Below are 19,380 nucleotides of genomic sequence, written 5' to 3' on the forward strand. Positions count from 1 at the left end.
GTGCTTGCTTCCCTGCCCCCTGGCTGTGCTTGCTTCCCTGCCCCCTGGCTGTGCTTGCTTCCCTTCCCCCTGGCTGTGCTTGCTTCCCTGCCCCCTGGCTGTGCTTGCTTCCCTGCCCCCTGGCTGTGCTTGCTTCCCTGCCCCCTGGCTGTGCTTGCTTCCCTGCCCCCTGGCTGTGCTTGCTTCCCTGCCCCCTGGCTGTGCTTGCTTCCCTGCCCCCTGGCTGTGCTTGCTTCCCTGCCCCCTGGCTGTGCTTGCTTCCCTTCCCCCCCTCGCTGTGCTTGCTTCCCTTCCCCCCCCTCGCTGTGCTTGCTTCCCTTCCCCCCCTCGCTGTGCTTGCTTCCCTGCCCCCTTGCTGTGCTTGCTTCCCTGCCCCCTTGCTGTGCTTGCTTCCCTGCCCCCTTGCTGTGCTTGCTTCCCTGCCCCCTTGCTGTGCTTGCTTCCCTGCCCCCTTGCTGTGCTTGCTTCCCTGCCCCCTTGCTGTGCTTGCTTCCCTGCCCCCTTGCTGTGCTTGCTTCCCTGCCCCCTTGCTGTGCTTGCTTCCCTACCCCCTCACTGTGCTTGCTCTCCAGGGTGTGTGTGTGGCTCTGGGTGTGTGTGTGTGTGTGTGGCTCTGGGTGTGTGTGTGTGTGTGTGGCTCTGGGTGTGTGTGTGCCTCGGGGTGGGTGTGTGTGTGTGTGTGTGTGGCTCTGGGTGTGTGTGGCTCTGGGTGTGTGTGGCTCTGGGTGTGTGTGGCTCTGGGTGTGTGTGGCTCTGGGTGTGTGTGGCTCTGGGTGTGTGTGGCTCTGGGTGTGTGTGGCTCTGGGTGTGTGTGTGTGTGTGTGTGGCTCTGGGTGTGTGTGTGTGTGTGGCTCTGGGTGTGTGTGTGTGTGTGGCTCTGGGTGTGTGTGTGTGTGTGGCTCTGGGTGTGTGTGTGTGTGTGGCTCTGGGTGTGTGTGTGTGGCTCTGGGTGTGTATGTGTGGCTCTGGGTGTGTGTGTGTGTCTTTTGGCTCTGGGTGTGTGTGTTTTGGCTCTGGGTGTGTGTGGCTCTGGGTGTCTGTGTTTTGGCTCTGGGTGTGTGTGGCTCTGGGTGTCTGTGGCTCTGGGTGTCTGTGGCTCTGGGTGTGTGTGTGTGTGGTAGTAATTGCTGTCTGCTGAGCTCGTCCAGTAGGGTAAAATAGGTCTCACATTTGCGAGAGATTAAGCTATTGGCAATGTAAATGACAATGCCATTTATTTATCTGTTTTCAAAACAAACACATAAATAAAAATGTTGTCATTTACAATGCCAATAGCTCTAGCTTTTGAAAAGGCGAAACCGTTGCATTGTAAATGCTTGTTCCCCATTGTTTGTTATATGGCGAGGGCTTAGCAGTTCCCACAACAATTGAGTTTTACAAAACCTTGTGAAAACAAGACATGCATTGACAAACTAAAAAGCTGGCCACCAATGTCAGACCTATTGACTCTGCCAATGATTGTTTCCATGTTTCCAATCTTCTTGAAACTGGTTGCACCGATTTTTCCATTCTGAGTATATTTTTAGGAATACTAGCATGCATCAACATATTTTACTAAATGACGCTTCAAAGAAATTGAACCTACATTTTCAGTCATTTAGCAAAACATTTTATTTCCTAGTTGCATTTTTTTCTGAACATTTTATTTTGAAAGCAAAGATTCATCAATCTTGCTTTCAAGCTTCTGCAAGTATTTGAATCTAATCAGAGAGCATTCTGGTAGCATTATACATAGCCTCATATTGTTAAACTTTGCACACGTGTGTACACATTTTTATACTGTGACCACTGTCTACAGTGCAGTCCGAGCTTACGACATTTCCTTGGAGTGCTCACCCTAATAATAAAGGCTTTGCATCAATGAAATATAAATACAAGTTCAAACAGCATTAACATATGGACATAAATATTACCTTAACTGCAGAGAGTTCCCTTCCTTAAACCATACTGTGGTACTGTAAACTGGCAGCCAAAGGGTTTGAGCTGCAGGCGGTTGGGCTTACTTGTCCCAAGAAGAAAATAAACTTGAAAATCTGTTGTCCTTGGCCCCTAAACAATATGTCCAGGGAGTCCGGCTATAGGAATTCCACACCCCTGCATAAAGGTTAAACAGGGGTCTAAGGTTGGAAACTTGTTTTAATTAACTTTCACAACGAGTAACTGAAGAGCCAGGTTTTAAAAAGTTTAAGGAAACTCCAGAATTTGGACTGGCCTCTTTGTTATGCAGGGGAATTGTTCCACAGATTGGCTGTATTGTAGATAAAGATTCTCCCCACCCCAATTAGATCTTCTGATTTCACCAATATTGACAGTCCTGGAATTGGTCGAGCGTAGTGACCTACTGGGGTTGTACCAACTAAGATATCTTATTTAGTAGTCTGATGCAGTTTCATATAGGGTTTTGTGAGCAAGACCGAGAACCTTGATCTGACTATTCTTCACCAGGAACCGATTAAGCTCTTTTATTATCCATGACACATACTGATATTTATTCATTTTCTTGAGCAGTTTGGCTGCTGCATTTTGAAGGTTCTGAAGTTTTTTCAAGGAACGCTGATGAATGCCTGCATATAGGATAGTGCAATAGTCCCATCTTGATAGCACAAGTGCTACTATACTGTTTTCTGTAGTTCAAAAGGTACGTACCAAAATATTTTCCTAATTTCACACTGTAGAAGGAAATGGGTGGAAGTGAGGTTGTTTAGTTGATAGTTGAATGACAGACTGGAATCAAAAGTTATCCCCAAGTTCTTAACAGTAGCTACTGGTGTTGGTAGTGAGCCTAGCATTTGTGGGCACCAAGATTGATTCCAGGATAAGTTATTCCCAAAAAAGAACCCCAGTTTTTGCTAATTGCGCACCAGGATATTTACATTCATCCATTGCACAATTTGATCTAAACAGCTAGGAAACATTTGCCCTTCTCTGCAACATTATTAGAAATGGACGCCGTACGTTGTGTGTTGTCTGTGTGTGCTACAGGAGCAAAGACGAAGGATAGAATTTGTTTTGTCAAGGGGGCCACATAGATATTAAATAATATGGTGCTCATTAATGAGCCCTTTGGAACCCCACTGGATAACGTGAAAGACTTGGAAGCCAAGGCCCCCTAAACCACTGTAAGTTCTCTCTCAGAGAGAAAGCAATGGAACAGTTTTCGGCTGAGCCTTAAAATCTGACGTCTGCCAGATGTGCAATCTGAATCTAGTGATTTATGGTATTGAAGGCAACCGACAGATCTAATAGGATCAAAGTATACTAGTGAAGGCAGCAGGAAAACATTTACCCATAAATTGTAAAAGGGCAATTAAACAGTCACTTCTGTGAAAGATTACCGCCTTGTTGCCTGACTGGTAGTCCTGGTTTTACGTGGGGAATATCACTTAAACCATTGTATACTTGGCACATTTGAATAAGGACTAAATCTGAAAACATAAACTAAGATTTTCACCTTTAGTTCTAGATTGCTTTTTATTATGGACATAGTGCTGCGGTATGGACCTTGGGCAGTTGAAATGTTTTTAGAATTAATTGATCTCTTAATCTCATCAAACTGCGAGCCATATTTAATTATGTTCAAAAGTTGCATTCAAAATTGGTAAAATTGACCAGAAGGATCGTTCCTACTTCTAACCTTTCAAAGTATGTAACAGTTATTTATCAATGTAGGGTCTATTTTGCTTTGTCAGAAAGCTTGTATCCTCATTTTTATCTTTAAGCTCTTTATTGTCTGTATTTCCAATAATTTATTTGTGCCCCTGATAAAGGACTTAGTCACATTTTACTTTTATATTTTGAAGGAAGTAAGATATATGTTGAACATATCAAAGTAAAACACACCGTTATCTACCAAGAAATCCATATTTCGTAAAATCCATATAATCATTTTAAATTCTTAATACTAGCATCCATTCTAGATTGTTGCTGAGGGAGATTCATATACAAAATTATATTATTATTGCTTAAACAATTAATAACTTCCATAACAGAGCCTTTATGAAAGCTTTCTACAGTAAAGAGCAAATTATTTATTCAAATCAACAGTCTGTTATCTTTATCTAGTGGCATGATCTTCTATACATTCAGAAACCTTATCTTAAGTAGTTCCAAATTCAGTTTTGGCAACCATGCTGATAAAGTTTAACCATGCTGATTGAAAAAATTATTTAAGTATAATTGCATTGATCCAAACCAGACTAAGTGAGTTGCTTGTCAATTCCTGCATTATGGTTAGCAGAATAATTATGTGTAAGCAAAGCCTGGATTTCAAGACCCACATTTCCTAGGTGTTATTGGGCTCTCTTGTTGCAGAATATAATATGGCCAAAGTTTTCAGATAACCATAGGGAATCCTCTTCGATGGAGTGTTTTAAAAAAAAATATATATATATTTTTTAATACAAGGAACCCTAATAAATTCTTAGTCACTGGCTTACTGTCATTATGAGAGATACTGAAGTAACAAATATCCTTCATGTGAGTATTCGTTATTGCTTCTAGAGGGCCAGTAGGAGGACAAACACAAAATAGACTAGAAAAGCCATGAGTAAGGAGCAAGGAAATAAAAGTGACAAGAAAGCTAACAAATGGAAGCAGCGGTGGGTTTTTAGCTCTGGTATAGCCATACTAGGTATTTTACAACCAGACAGCTAAAAGCTTTCAGGTATTCGTGACCTAAAAATCTAATTTGATATCCGTATGCTTACTATCTTGTTGAAGGATAGGATACAAATGATTTGCTGTTTAATTTTCATAAAACAAAGTTCTGGGGAAATCACTTGGGATTTGTACAAGTAATGATGACACGCTACCTTTGCTCTACAGAGCGTATTGAGGACACGCATATGTTTGTGCTGTGCTGCAGGTGCTCTGCGTTTTATGTACCCGTTTTCTTATCTCTGTTGTTTTTACTTTGATTATCCCCTGGTTTTAAAATCGCATATCATCTCCTCTTACCCTCATTTTAATTGTGGAATCACCGCTGCTTTAGCGGGTCCGGGTCTAGGGTTTCCTAGTCCATGGGGAATCGGCCGCCATCTTAGAGTGGTTGGGACGTTTATGGCCGCCATTCGGAGCAGTCTAGTGTCTTAGCAGACACGCGCTCTCCCTCTTAAACCAGTCCCTCAAGCGCAGCGGTATCGCGCAGCGGGAGCGCCCTCATCGCGCCTGAGTCAAGCCAGAGTCTGCCCGTCTGCACCCGTCCGCGCTAAGGCGGCGTCGGGCGTGGCAGTACTCTGCTCGCGAGGGTCTTATCTGGAAATGCTGCCGAGGTATGTTTATTCCCGGTCTGACTTGTTAGGCTTTATGCATTCTATTCCACGCTGCCACCATGGGCCGATCAGTCCCCTTTGTGGCCCGCACGCCTGTCCCTGTGGGATATGGTCCCTTACTGCCCCTGCGCCCATTCTCGCTTTGAGGGAGTTTTCCCCGGCTAAGCCCCTCCGGAGCGGTTCCCCGGTCCTTTGAGTTATTACAGTCTGGAATCTGAATATCAGATCCTTTCCGAAGCACCACGCAGAACTCTATGACCTCATTAGTGAGGAACGACCAGATGTATTTTTCTTGACGGAAACATGGCTCCAAGAAGCTGATGTGGCTGCCGTGAATCTTGCACTCCCCTCAGATTATTCCATCTTCACTCATAATCGGTCATCCAGGGGTGGTGGCATTGCTGTTGTCGTAAAATCTTGCTATCCATGTGATTGGAGGGTAGTGGACCTAGCAGGGTGTGAAAGTGCATTTTTTTTAAATTTCTATTAGCCATCAGTTCACTCTGTCCGGTCTCCTAATTTATCGCCCTCCTGGCTGCGACACTGCTTTCCGAAAAGCTCTCCCAGAATATGTGAGCTCTCTGGCATTGGGCTGCGCCAACTTTTGCATTCTTGGGGATCTTAATCTTCATTTTGACTGCGCCCATATGCCTACTATTAGCAGCACCGTGGCTGATCTGGAGGCCCTTCAGCTTAATCAACTGGTCACTTCCCCCACTCACCTGGGGGGCCATATTCCTGATCCTTTTTTTACTAATTTAACTGGGACCAAGGTAGCCAGGCCTAGTCCTGTTGCTTGGACTGATCATTTTCTGGTGAAAATTTCTCTTGTGATTAAAGAGTATCCGTTTAATCCCCAGGATAGAGTCATGATGAAACGCCACTGGAAGAAACTTAAACTGGAGGACTTTCATCATCTTCTGGAGGCCAACCCACTAGGCTCTTACCTTAGTGTTGAAGCCGGGTGTGATGCACTTTGTGATTGGGTCTCCTGCGCTTTAGATGCTCTGATCCCTGCCGCCTGGACTAAATGCCGTTCCAGAGAACCCAGCCCATGGTACGACAGTTCCCTAGTTCTGTTAAAAAAAGCCTGTAAACAGGCAGAAAGGGAATGGCGGAAATCATATGAGGCTGGGAAGAAAACTGCCTATCTCTCCAAAATCAAACTATATCATAGAGCAGTATGTAGAGCTCGTGCAGCCTACTATGCCCAGGAATTTAGAAATAGCCCCAATCCGTCCAAGCTTATTTTCAAAGTCCTTCAGGACTTGATGGCCAAAAGAGCCACTGCAGCAGAAGTCTGCTCTGTGGACCATTGTGAAAATTTGGTTACTTTCTTTATTGAAAAGGTTCAAGCTATTTATCGCGCCTTCCCTACCATCAATCAAGGTGATGAGCCTTTCAGTCCTACACCTATCACTGGTGAGGCCTTATCCTCACTACCTAGTCTGTCAATGGAGGCATTTCACAAACTGGCCTCTAAAATCAAATCAGGCTCGCCAGAGGATCCCTTGAAGCCTGCTCAGTTCAGAGAATCTGCTGCGGTTTGCCTCCCTCCAGTATGCCATCTCATTAACCTTTCCCTCGCTTCGGGCACCGTCCCGACAAAGTGGAAACCGGCCGTTGTTACTCCCATACTTAACAAGCATTTGCAATGCAATAGGTCTCGCATTAGGAAAGTTTGAGCTATTGGTATTGTAAATGACAAATTTTGAATTTACGTTTTGGTTTTGAAAATAGCGAAATTAATAGCTTTGTCATTTACAATGCTAATAGTTTTAACTTTCGCAAATGTGACACCTATAGCATTTGTAATGCAATATGTGTTGTATTTACGTGACTTAGATGTATTGATATTACAAATAACAATGGCTTTTATTTTTTTTAAATAATTAATACTTAAAAAAAAATTTTGTAGTTTATAATGGCAATAGCTTAAACTTTTGTAAATAACTTTTGTGAAGATTATGTTCAGTGTACTTTATTGTGACGAAAATCCAAGAACAGAAGTGAAATATTAACATCTTTTTGTGACATTTGTAATAAAGCTTGAAATAATTGGAGAACATATTTGAACCAGTTGTTGTTGAATGGTTGCACAGATTGATGCTGTTGTTGGCGCTGAGTGATGTTGTAGAGGCGACGAGTGATGCTGTGGCGTTCAGTGATGCTATGGTAGCGCATAGTGATGTTGTGGTACCCCTGAGTGATGCTGTGGTGGTGCGGAGTGATGCGACAGATAGAGTGAGTGCGATAGATAGATAGATAGATAGATAGAAGATAGAGTGAGGGCGATAAATAGAGGGAGGGCGATAGAGAGATAGAGGGAGGGCGATAGATAGATAGACAGAGGGAGGGCGATAGATAGATAGACAGATAGATAGAGAGAAAGATAGATAGATAGAGTGATGATGATAGATAGAGTGATGGCGATAGATAGAGTGAGGGCGATAGATAGATAGAGTGAGGGAGATAGATAGATAGATATAGGAGTGAGGGCGATAGATAGAGTGAGGGCGATAGATAGATAGAGTGAGGGCAATAGATAGATGGAGTGAGGGCGATAGATAGAGTGAGGGCGATAGATAGAGTGAGGGCGATAGATAGAGTGAGGGCGATAGATAGAGTGAGGGCGATAGATGGAGTGAGGGCGATAGATAGATGGAGTGAGGGCGATAGATAGATGGAGTGAGGGCGATAGATAGATGGAGTGAGGGCGATAGATAGATGGAGTGAGGGCGATAGATAGATGGAGTGAGGGCGATAGATAGATGGAGTGAGGGCGATAGATAGATGGAGTGAGGGCGATAGATAGATGGAGTGAGGGCGATAGATAGATGGAGTGAGGGCGATAGATAGATGGAGTGAGGGCGATAGATAGATGGAGTGAGGGCGATAGATAGATGGAGTGAGGGCGATAGATAGATGGAGTGAGGGCGATAGATAGATGGAGTGAGGGCGATAGATAGATGGAGTGAGGGCGATAGATAGATGGAGTGAGGGCGATAGATAGATGGAGTGAGGGCGATAGATAGATGGAGTGAGGGCGATAGATAGATGGAGTGAGGGCGATAGATAGATGGAGTGAGGGCGATAGATAGATGGAGTGAGGGCGATAGATAGATGGAGTGAGGGCGATAGATAGATGGAGTGAGGGCGATAGATAGATGGAGTGAGGGCGATAGATAGATGGAGTGAGGGCGATAGATAGATGGAGTGAGGGCGATAGATAGATGGAGTGAGGGCGATAGATAGATGGAGTGAGGGCGATAGATAGATGGAGTGAGGGCGATAGATAGATGGAGTGAGGGCGATAGATAGATGGAGTGAGGGCGATAGATAGATGGAGTGAGGGCGATAGATAGATGGAGTGAGGGCGATAGATAGATGGAGTGAGGGCGATAGATAGATGGAGTGAGGGCGATAGATAGATGGAGTGAGGGCGATAGATAGATGGAGTGAGGGCGATAGATAGATAGAGTGAGGGAGATAGAGTGAGGGCGATAGAATAGATAGAGTGAGGGGTGATAGATAGTGAGGACGATAGAGTGAGGGCAATAGATAAATAGATAGGTAGAGTGAGGGCGACAGAGTGAGGGCGATTGTGAGGGCGATAGATAGATAGATTGAGGGCGATAGATAGATAGATTGAGGGCGATAGATAGATAGATTGAGGGCGATAGATAGAGTGAGGGCGCTAGATAGATAGATAGAGTGAGGGCGCTAGATAGATAGATAGAGTGAGGGCAATAGAGAGATAGATAGATACAGTGAGGGCAATAGAGAGATAGAGAGATAGATAGATAGAGTGAGGGAGATAGATAGATCGATAGAGTGAGGGTGACAGATAGATAGATAGAGTGAGGGTGACAGATAGATAGAGTGAGGGCGATAGTGAGGGCGATAGAGTGAGGGCAATAGATAGATAGAGTGAGGGCGATAGTGAGGGCGATAGATAGATAGAGTGAGGGCGATAGATGAGAAATAGCAATGAAGAGAGGGGTGAGAACGAGAAAGTAGACAATAGTTAAAGAGAGAATAGAGAAAGCATAAGAGAAGAAAGATGAGAGGAAGAGAGACACACATGTAGCGCAGGAGCAAGACTATGGGAAAGAGAGAAAGAGTGACCGAAAGAGAGGGAGTGCGAGAGAGCAAGCGGGAAACAGGATGAATAAGAGAGATGAACAGCTAGAGAGGGAGAGAGAGAAAGGCGGAGACTGTGTGAGAGAGGCAGGTAGATGTCACCGGCAGCAGAGCTGTCGCTGTCCCCTTGGGTCTGTAAGTACCCACACAGGTAAGTGTGAGGGGCGCAGCCTTTCAAGCGCTATGTTACACAGTCTAACTAAATACAAACTAAACTGTTTAAGCAAAACAAATCGGACATTAAAATGAAGCGTAAAAAAGAGAAACGAATGCTAATCCGAAATGCAGTTTTAGCAGGACCCCTTTGAAGCACTGATTGTGCCGCTGGTGTTTCAACCTCCTATGTACAAATTGTCGCGGTCACGATCTGCACTATAGAGCGGTTTGTAGCAGTGGCGTCATGAAACTTGAGGGCGAACCCCCCCTGCAAAGTACTTTGAGAGGCCCCCTCCGGACGCACTCGAGGCCTGGGTGCCGTGCTGAGAGGGCTTCTGGCACTTGGAGCCCCACTCACCCCCTTCAGGCTTCTGGCACTTGGAGCCCCACACACCCCCTTCAGAAGTTAACATAATAGGCAGAAAACATCGCAAATACGCATTTGTACCGAACCGGCAATTCAAAGCAGTAAAGATTTCACAACTAATTAGCAGCCGCCACAGATTAGCAATATTTTCTCTAACAGCATGTTAACAAAGCCATGGACATACACATACATACATACATTCCTAAATCCAGTGTAACATTTGCCGTTTATACTGAAGGTGGAAGCAAAGAGGGACCCGTTTATGAAAAGTTTGTAAATGTAAAAAAACACTAAACATTTTATCAATAGGAGCTGTACAGATTTCCAGTATTTTTTTGATTCACACAAAAAACAACAGCCCAAGAGTACACAGCGCGCCTATGACCGCAGTTTTCCATTCATACTCCTCGGAATGAGAGCCTGTGCACGTGACTTGCCCATTGCTGGTTAGCTACATATTTTTCAGACTTGTAGACAATCCATATGAGAAACTTTGGCAAAAGTGCAAAAATTGTTCAACATGGAAACATCCCATCCATCACACCCAATGACACAGGGGAGGTGTTCACTCCCAACAATGCATATCACTTTCGTGAACCAGTAGTAATGTGCTTTGCATGATGTGAAACTGTGCACACAATAGATTAGACTACTAGCAAGATTTCAGGTTTGTGGGTGTTTTTGCACGTCCTTTGGGTACTCCTAGCCATAACTTTAAACACAGTCCACAGTACGAGTGGACTCTGTAGTCCAATTTAGTCTACAAAAGTAACTGTCTGCAAATCCTGAATCCGTGGATCGAGTAATTTGTGTACATAGGAAAGCGTAGATGCAGACGGGCGAAAAAGTAAAGAGGATTTAAAGACATGGCAGGCTATTAAGATGGCTCGTTTAGTCCAGTTAGTATCTCGGCACTCCAGTGCAAGAGGCCGCCTACCACCGGGGTGTGCAGCAGCTAGGCGCTAGGCATGAAGCCTGTCGAGGCACCTAATATCACAGACAATGAACAAATGAGGAGAATCGTCTTATCCGTTTTTGAACCACGACGCAGTCTTTAGCCCCTGGCATAGCCTGTAAACAAAGAACAAGTTAGCAGTTTGAGTGAATGTGGCGTAACATACAGAACACTGCTAATCCTACGGCTCGGGCTGCACTGGTTGCTATGCCTGGGCATTGGGCAGTGATAACGGGGCGGGGTTTGGCATTGGCGCATATATATATATTTTTAAACGTGAAAGACGTGTGTTTGAAAAAGAAATAATACCGTCAGCGCATCGTGGCAATAAAAGTAACCGGTGTGTTTCTCAAATAAAAAAAAACACATATGTCGTCTCGTATCCATTTGAAAAACAATGCTGTAAGCGGAACGCAGCAATCAAAGTAACTAGTGTGTTTCTTATAGTAAACGGCGAAAAAGTAAAGAGGATTTAAAGACATGGCAGGCTATTAAGATGGCTCGTTAATCCAGTCAGTATCTCGGCACTCCAGTGCAAGAGGCCGCCTACCACCGGGGTGTGCAGCAGCTAGGCGCTAGGCATGAAGCCTGTCGAGGCACCTAATATCACAGCCAATGAACAACTGAGGAGAATCGTCTTATCCGTTTTTGAACACGATGCAGTCTTTAGCGCCCGGCATAGCCTGTAAACAAAGAACAAGTTAGCAGTTTGAGTGAATGTGGCGTAACATACAGAAGACTGCTGCTCCTACGGCTTGGGCTGCACTGGTTGCTATGCCTGGGCATTGGGCAGTGATAACTGGGCGGGGTTTGGCTTTGGCGCATATATATATATTTTTTTACACGTGAAAGACGTGGTTTGAAAAAGAAATAATACTGTCAGCGGATCGCGGCAATGAAAGTAACCGGTGTGTTTCTCAAATAAAATAAAGTGAAAGCGGACCACGCTACAAATAAAAAAATAACTAAATTAATTAATACCGCAAATCACCGCCGTCACTGTGCCGGCCTGCGACCAGGAAGTCAGGCAGGCCGGCGCGACAACAGGAAACAGGAAGTAGGAGGGCGGGAGCCTACCCCGCCTCCAATGGAAGAGCCGCGATGGGAGCCGCGTTTCAAGCACCGGAGCTGGCAGGAACCGGAGCCGCGTTTCAAGCACCGGAGCTGGCAGGAGCCTACCCTGCGGGTGCCGAAGGAGGGAAGAAGAGTACTGCTGCCCTGCAGCTGAGGAGAGCCGCCGCAGGAATAAAGCCGGTGAGTGGGTTGCTGAGCGGGGGGTGGGGGGGGAGAGCATGTGTGCGCGCGCGCGAGTGGGGGGGGGCGGGCTGTGTATGTGTGTGTGCGTGCGTGTGTGTATGTGTCTGGAGTGCGTGTGTGTGACTGTGGGGGAGGGGGGTGTGTGTGAGCGAGTGTCTGCCGTGTGCCTGCGTGTGCATGCGCTCGCCTGTGTGTGCGCATGCAGAGGGGTGGGGGCTGCCTATATGTGAAGCGCTCTGATACCTGATTCGGTTCGGGGCTGGGAAATTAAAAAAATAAAAAAAATTGCTGAGTTACTCTGCGCATGCGCGGGTGAGACGCGCGCTCCCGCGGTGAAAACCGCTAAGGAAACGCTCGTCCACATCGGTGTCCACATTCCCATTAATGGGCAACAATAGTAGTCGAGCAGACACTCCGTCTGCTCGACCTAAAAAGGCTACCCTGGAGCCCCTCAAACTTGAGAGCTATCGCCCTATCTCCCTCCTTCCCTGGGCCGCGAACATTGCGGAAGCCCATGTGAACGAAGTGCTGACTGAACATCTTGCAAGGGAATGTATTCTGGATCCTTCCCAGAATGGGTTCCGGGTGGGCCACAGCACGGAACAGCCCTACTCTCTATGACGGAACACCTTCGTTCTGTTCTTGACTCCGGTCAGACTGCGGCACTGATACTTCTCGACCTCAGTGCCGCGTTTGACACGGTTTCGCACAGAATTTTACTTCAACGTCTACGAGAGGCAGGTGTTGAGGGCACTGCACTCGATTGGTTCCGCTCCTTCCTAGCTGATCGGACCTTCAAGGTCGTCACTCCTCCGTTTGAGTCCCAATTCTATCCCCTGGATCTGGATGTGCCTCAGGGTTCATCATTGAGCCCCACATTATTCAATCTCTGTGAGGCCGCTGGCTGCTGTCATCAAGCATTGGGGTCTGACCATGGCCTCCTATGCTGACGACACGCTGCTGGCGGTCACCTTGAGTGGGGACTCTGACCGTGATGCCCCAGATTTCGGGAAGGACTCCTGGCAGTAGCTAACTGGATGAATACCAACTGTCTCCAGCTTAATGGCAAAAAAACGGAGGTCATTATAGTAGGTACGCGAGCGGATCTCTGGGGTGACAATTGGTGGCCCCCTGAGTTGAGTGTTACCCCTACTCCAGTTACAGAGGTAAAGAACTTGGGGGTTTGGCTAGACCCTGCTCTCAGTTTCTGCTGCCATGCGAAAAAAGTGGCAGCCACTTGTTTCGGCATCCTGGGAGGGCTGAGACCTATCCTGAGGTTCTTTGATGCCTCGACTAGGCAGCTGGTTATTCAAGCTTACATATTATCGAGGCTTGATTACGCAAGCTCACTACTGTTGGGGGCCAACCAGGCTGAAATAACGTGGATGCAACGTATCCAGAATGCTGCAGCCAGAGCCCTGGTGGGGCTTCCGAGGTTCTGCTCTGCAGAGAGTACCATCCGCTCTCTACATTGGCTGCCGGTGGCACAGAGGATCCATTTTAAGACCCTGTGCCTGTCCTTCAAGATCCTTAGGATGACCTCTCCCCGATCGTTGTCAATCTTCTGATGCCCTATGTGCCTTTGCGCCCTTTGAGATCCCTGGGCCAAAACCTGGCTGTGGTCCCACGATTCAGACTGTGTAGGGCGGGAGGACGTTCCTTCCGAGTCTTGGCTGCAAAGCTGTGGAACTCTCTACCGCCCCACATTCGCGAAATTGATGAGCTGTTGAAATTTAGGAGAGCCATTAAAACGCATTTGTTCCCTCATCCTTTTTAGGTTCTTGATCTGTGTGTTTCCTCCTTTATGCTGCTGTGTTGTGTTCGGGTACCCTTCCAGAAGCGCCGGGACGCCCCTTGGCTGGGGCATCTGTGCGCTATAGAAGTGTAATTAAGATACCATAACATAACATGAGCAAAGTAATCGGAGATTTTATTTGAATAGGTGACTAAACTGGTAAGTTATAAAAATTGATTTTCGAATTCAGAACAGTCCTATTTGCCTATCCCAGCTTCATAATTGTAGTTTGCTTTCCCCATTTGTCAAGCCTTTCCCCTACAAATCCAAAGCGGCCTTTTCTCCAGTTGCTTGTTAGGCAGTTTGTATTATCAGTTTGTTAATCTCCAAAAGCATAATATTTTAATTATTACATTAATAGTTCAATAATGTTTGTTAATGGATTTTATTTTTACAATGTGATGTTGTAGCCTCTGCAGAATCTTTACTCTTCTACTGGGCAACTCGGACAGTTGCAGTTGCACATTGAGGATGGGATCGTACATTTACTCTTAATATATATGTGTATACTTTGATTCTTTTAGACCTTTTTGTGAAATATTCATTTTAAAACAGATTGTTTCTTGCTGCTGTGATGCTTCTAGTTGACATTTGAACCTTGCTGCACAGTAGTGGTGAAAAGTTACAAATTTCCATCTCGGTAAAATTAGACATTTTTTTAAACAAACCCAAATGTTTTATTGGCTTTCAGCGAAATCTAGTCGGAAGCTGACATTCCTCTACTTGGCCAATGATGTCATCCAGAATAGCAAAAGAAAAGGTCCTGAATTCACCCGCGAGTTTGAAATGGTCCTGGTGGATGCGGTGTCCCATGTTTCGAGGTATGAAATTTACTATTTCAGGGGTTGTGGTAGTAGACAATAAGTCTTTTGATTAACAGTGCAATGTTTGTGTTGCTACACAGCGAGCCTTATATTGAGAGAGACAAATATTAATGTGCAAGTGACTCACTGACTGAAATTAGTTCCATGGCATATGCATCCCATGCATATCATAAACAGTTGCACATTGCAAGGCTTGGTGCTCTAACATTCCAGTTATCTGCACCTTCTCTGTTGCCAGCATCTTAATGAAGAACATGTTTAAAAAAATATTATTTAATTTTGACTCTCCTCTGGTTGGCACTCGGGATGTTTGTCTGTTCCATGTGTTCTAATTTTGCTCTGAGAACCGAATACTAACATTGCAGATAAAGAAAGTGAATTAGTGGTTCACCAGAGCCTCATATAACTGAAATAAAGTAAGTGTGTTCTGTTGCGTAAACTGATTGATTCCTTCTTGTCCACCCTTAAAGCACTACTTCACAGTTCATAATTGCCTTGCATCACTGAACGCAGTGCAGGACTTGGGTATAAACTATAATTATTTGGCCATTTGTGTTAGAACCCTTCACTTGCACATGGGGACTGAACAACAGCTGAAGGTTTGTTTCTGGTACTATAACTGAATTCTTGCTTATTGTTGAATATAAACCTCTGACTTGTCACTTCTAAATTCCTGCTGAGCTTAGGACTAAACACTTCTGACAGTAGAGCGACTACTCTGACTATAGTAACCACCAGTTCTGTCATTAAATGTATAACCGCATATTGGTGTGAAATAAAACACTAAAATATGAAATACAAGAAATGCTAAATTAAGAGTTTAAGGGCATCTCTTATCAGTCACTGTTGAATTAAGAATTAACATTGTTTGCATCTCAGTCCCACTTTTTACTCCTTTGAATTTGTTGTGATGCACTGTGTGAGTAGTGGCGCTAAACTCATGACATATTCCTATAGGTAATACGATCTTTGTGTGCCCAGCTGCACCTAATAGTGCATGTGGTAAGTAGCAATTAAGTGGATAGACCTGGTCTTAAATAGGCTTTCAGTTTTGCTTTACATATTTGCCTCTGAAATGTATGAACCTCAATAAAACAGAAAACGTGCAGCCAAATCCAGGCGCACCAACCTCTTCTGGTATTTGTCAATAGGCATATTTAGTAGCTTTTTGTTGGGCATCTGTCCCTGCTTACCATCTGTGTTGTCATATTTCCGGACAGGGGATGCATTTAAAAAAAAAATGTCAGTTTCTCGTGGCACCAGAAACCGGCACATGTGCTTGTACAGATATTGGGATCTGCCCATGCTGATAAGGACTTCAGCAGCTTTCCTTTTTAGGGCGAGGCCTCCGCCACTGCCGCAGGCAGTGGGAGGAGTCCGATCCCTCTTGTAAGGGCTCTCAGAAAAGCACTTGTAAAATGCCACACATTCCATTCTTTTTTTTGCCATCTGGATGGCAATTGGGCCTCGCATGCCTGTCTTTTTAGAAGACAGCACGCAATAGGCCATTTGATGTAGAGTTGGTTCACTTCCTGCATTTTCTGTGCGGGCACGAGCAGCAGAAAGCCATATATCTTCAATTATCTCGTCGTCAAGGCCGAGATAATTGAAAACATATGCCTGCAGTGGCGCCCCGCGCGAGGCCGAGGCTTTTTTTTTTTTATGATGTGCGTTCACAGGCAGCTTCGGGGAGGTGCGATTGAAGTGCTATCCAGAGGCATATTGCTGTGTTTACAGGGCCAGCCTAGTTTTATTTGGTAGGCACAGGGAGATTAAGTGATTTGGCCAGAATCACAGGATGTTGATTCGGCCCGAGGCTTGAACCATAGTTTCCCAGCTCCAAAGTCGACAGTCTAGCCGTGAGACCACATCCTCTCGAAACGGGGAATCTGAAAAGCAGCCAGAGATTCTATTTAACAGACAGCTCCCTAAACCTTTTGGTTGAGATGCCCCCAGGTGAGGCGAACTTCGTTAGACTTAAATTCTGTTCGCATAGAATTATCTATCGTTCAGCAATCACGGAAAGCCTCTTTGTTTTCTAGCCTCTCAGCCGGAAACCTATGAAAAACAGGCTTTAGAAATAGCTGAGCGCCCTTAGCGCTGACTGGATTTATATACTTCTGTAAACATAACTAGTCCTACATATAAACGCGGCGGAACCATTTTCCTATTATGGTTTGTGAGTCGTGGAAGATTAGGAGTCTCTTTTGACGTGAGGCCCATTAGCAAACCGGAGGCCTCTCACTCATTTCTTAATGAAATACGTTTGAATTATATGAATGGGATTTCTGGGTAATGCAATTCACTTATGTCGATTTTCATGAATGGCACTGACGCGAGACATACATGCATGTGTTTTCTAACACCTCCCTTATTTTATCTTTTTGTACAAAGAAGGGGCATATTTACAAGCCATTGCGCCACTTTTCCGTCATTTTTAACATGGGAAAAGTGACGCAAGGGGCTTGTAAATATGCGCCGAAATGTGTATTTTTTTTAAACGCAGACAGGTCCGAGATATTGTGCCTGCCAGTCAGACGTGGCATTCCCGTGCAGGGTCCTGCACGTGCCTGTGTCTGTGGTAGTAACAGCTGGCGTGAGAGTGGCGTTTTTACACAGTCTAAGATTATCCCGTCAGCGTCTAAAAGGCAATAATTAACTAGGCCATTTAAAGCACTCCTTAGGCCCGTTTACCGATGATTGTCGGCTCATCAGCAGGCGCACATGTTTACCTGAAAAAATGTTCGGAGTCAGACCTAATTGAATTGATAAGCCGGCTTCCCTTTGCCACAGCCCAGCTGAAACAACAAAACCAGTCAGACAGCTTCTTCACAACTATGTGCCAGATTAATGTGAGGAAACTGTGATCGAGAGCTGCAGGTGTCCTGCACTGACCAGTAGCGAGGTTACTTTTTAACCTCTTGGATGCTATGGGAATTCCCCTGCTGTGCTGGGATTTCGCGATCCTCGCACATTCATGACGAGCTGGGCTCGTCATGAGCGTAGCAGGAGGCTACTGCATGACGAGCCCAGCTCGTCATGAGCGTCGAAGGGGTTAAAGTGTGTAAAATTGTTTATAAAACGTGGTCATAAAAAACGTACAAATATTTTAATTAAACTGCACGGGTATTGTTAGTATTAAATTGGCGCTAGTCTTCAAAAGTACTCGGTAGCCGGCTTTCATTCTGTTTCTGAGGTTCGGAGGGGCTGTTCTGTTTATTTCTCTGTGAAGGCATACCCCATATTGTTTAAGAAGGCTTCTTGTTTAACTTACGTAAATGTGTTGGCTTTTTCTTTCACTTTTTGCTGTTTTCCTTACTCATGGTTGTCAAGGGTTTCCCCGTGGCGTGTGAGGCTGCATCCACTTCTGGCTTTTTAGCTAACGAAACGTTGCATCCAGGGCTTTAGGTGGGATTAAAAAACTGGGGGGTCTCTCAAAGGGGCGTGGCCAGTGTAAATAGGGGCGTGGCTTTAAACACTTACAATAAAAATCTGTGTTTAGAATAGTATGCCGCCCGACTTTTATTTTGATGTTTCTGTCATTGCATGCAGATAGGTGATACAAAAAGTAACATCATACCTACAGGAAGTCAGGACTATTGGCTTGGTCAATGGTTATTAGTTGCATGAGATAAATAGGCCGCAACTATGGCTTGTATATAATATTGAAAAAGCTTCCACTTAAAGCCCTGGAGACCCTAATGTTGCTGCTCCTGAGTTTTAGTAAGGGAAGGGAAATCCAGAGAGAAAATGACTCTCTTTAAAGGATTTCCCTTCCCTCACAACGCTCACCTGGCATGACCTCATGCTGTAACTTCTCCATTAGTGAGAAGTGAGCAGTGTGGGCAGCGCACATCGATGTACTTGCTGTCTCGAAACAGGTCTCTATCTGGCTGTTTTGCGCCCTGGCACTTTTTTGCGGACTGCAGTGACAGCAAACTACTGTCACTGCAGTCTGGAAAAAAACCACAGACGCCTGTGCCAGGGCTCAAAACAGAGCCCGATAGAGACCCGTTTCGAATCCCCTTAAAAAAACTGCCGGTGCTCGGACCCCTTCAGACCCGGCCCACTTAAAGCCCTGGTTGCATACGAGAACGTCTAGTGGGTTTGTTGTAATCGTCATTAAAATTATGGCGTTTATATAAAAAAAAAGCGGCATATGTATGACTTTTGTGTGGCAGGGGAGCACATCAAATCACCTTGCTACGTTGCCCTGCATCACAGGGAAAGGGGAGGAGTGTGCCACAATTATCCACTACAGCTCATTCCTGTCCTTTTCAAATAGGGTGGATGAGAGGCAATAAACTCATGCAAAACGAAAATAGGTATACAGATAGATACACACAAAGTCGTTGATTGCAGTCTTGAATAATTAATTTCAGTGTGCTCAAATTGGGGAACACCGTTTACAACGAAACTTTTAGAACACAGTACCTTTACGACGCAACCATTACAACGCAAGTCATTACAACGACTTGCGCTGGAGGGCGCTGTAGGATAGGGAATAGCTGTAATTTACTATCCAATACCTTCCCTACTATCCACGGGGACAGGAGTTGGAATAGTAAATTAAACTATTCACTATCCAGCGCCCCCCAACGCAAGTCGTTGTA

The 19,380-nt window shown here is 45.2% G+C and overlaps 1 protein-coding gene across 3 annotated transcripts in view; it reads left to right on the forward strand.

Moving 5' to 3' along the window:
* Positions 1–19,380, forward strand: part of RPRD1B (regulation of nuclear pre-mRNA domain containing 1B) — a 253,889-nt gene that overhangs the window by 33,780 nt on the left and 200,729 nt on the right. For all 3 annotated transcript variants that reach the window (XM_078652118.1, XM_078652120.1, XM_078652117.1), the window contains exon 2: positions 14,635–14,764. In XM_078652118.1, coding sequence (XP_078508244.1) covers positions 14,635–14,764 — 130 coding nt within the window. The remainder of the gene's footprint in view (positions 1–14,634; positions 14,765–19,380) is intronic.

Source organism: Lissotriton helveticus, chromosome 7 (assembly GCF_964261635.1).
Source record: "Lissotriton helveticus chromosome 7, aLisHel1.1, whole genome shotgun sequence".
Lineage (NCBI taxonomy): Eukaryota > Metazoa > Chordata > Amphibia > Caudata > Salamandridae > Lissotriton > Lissotriton helveticus.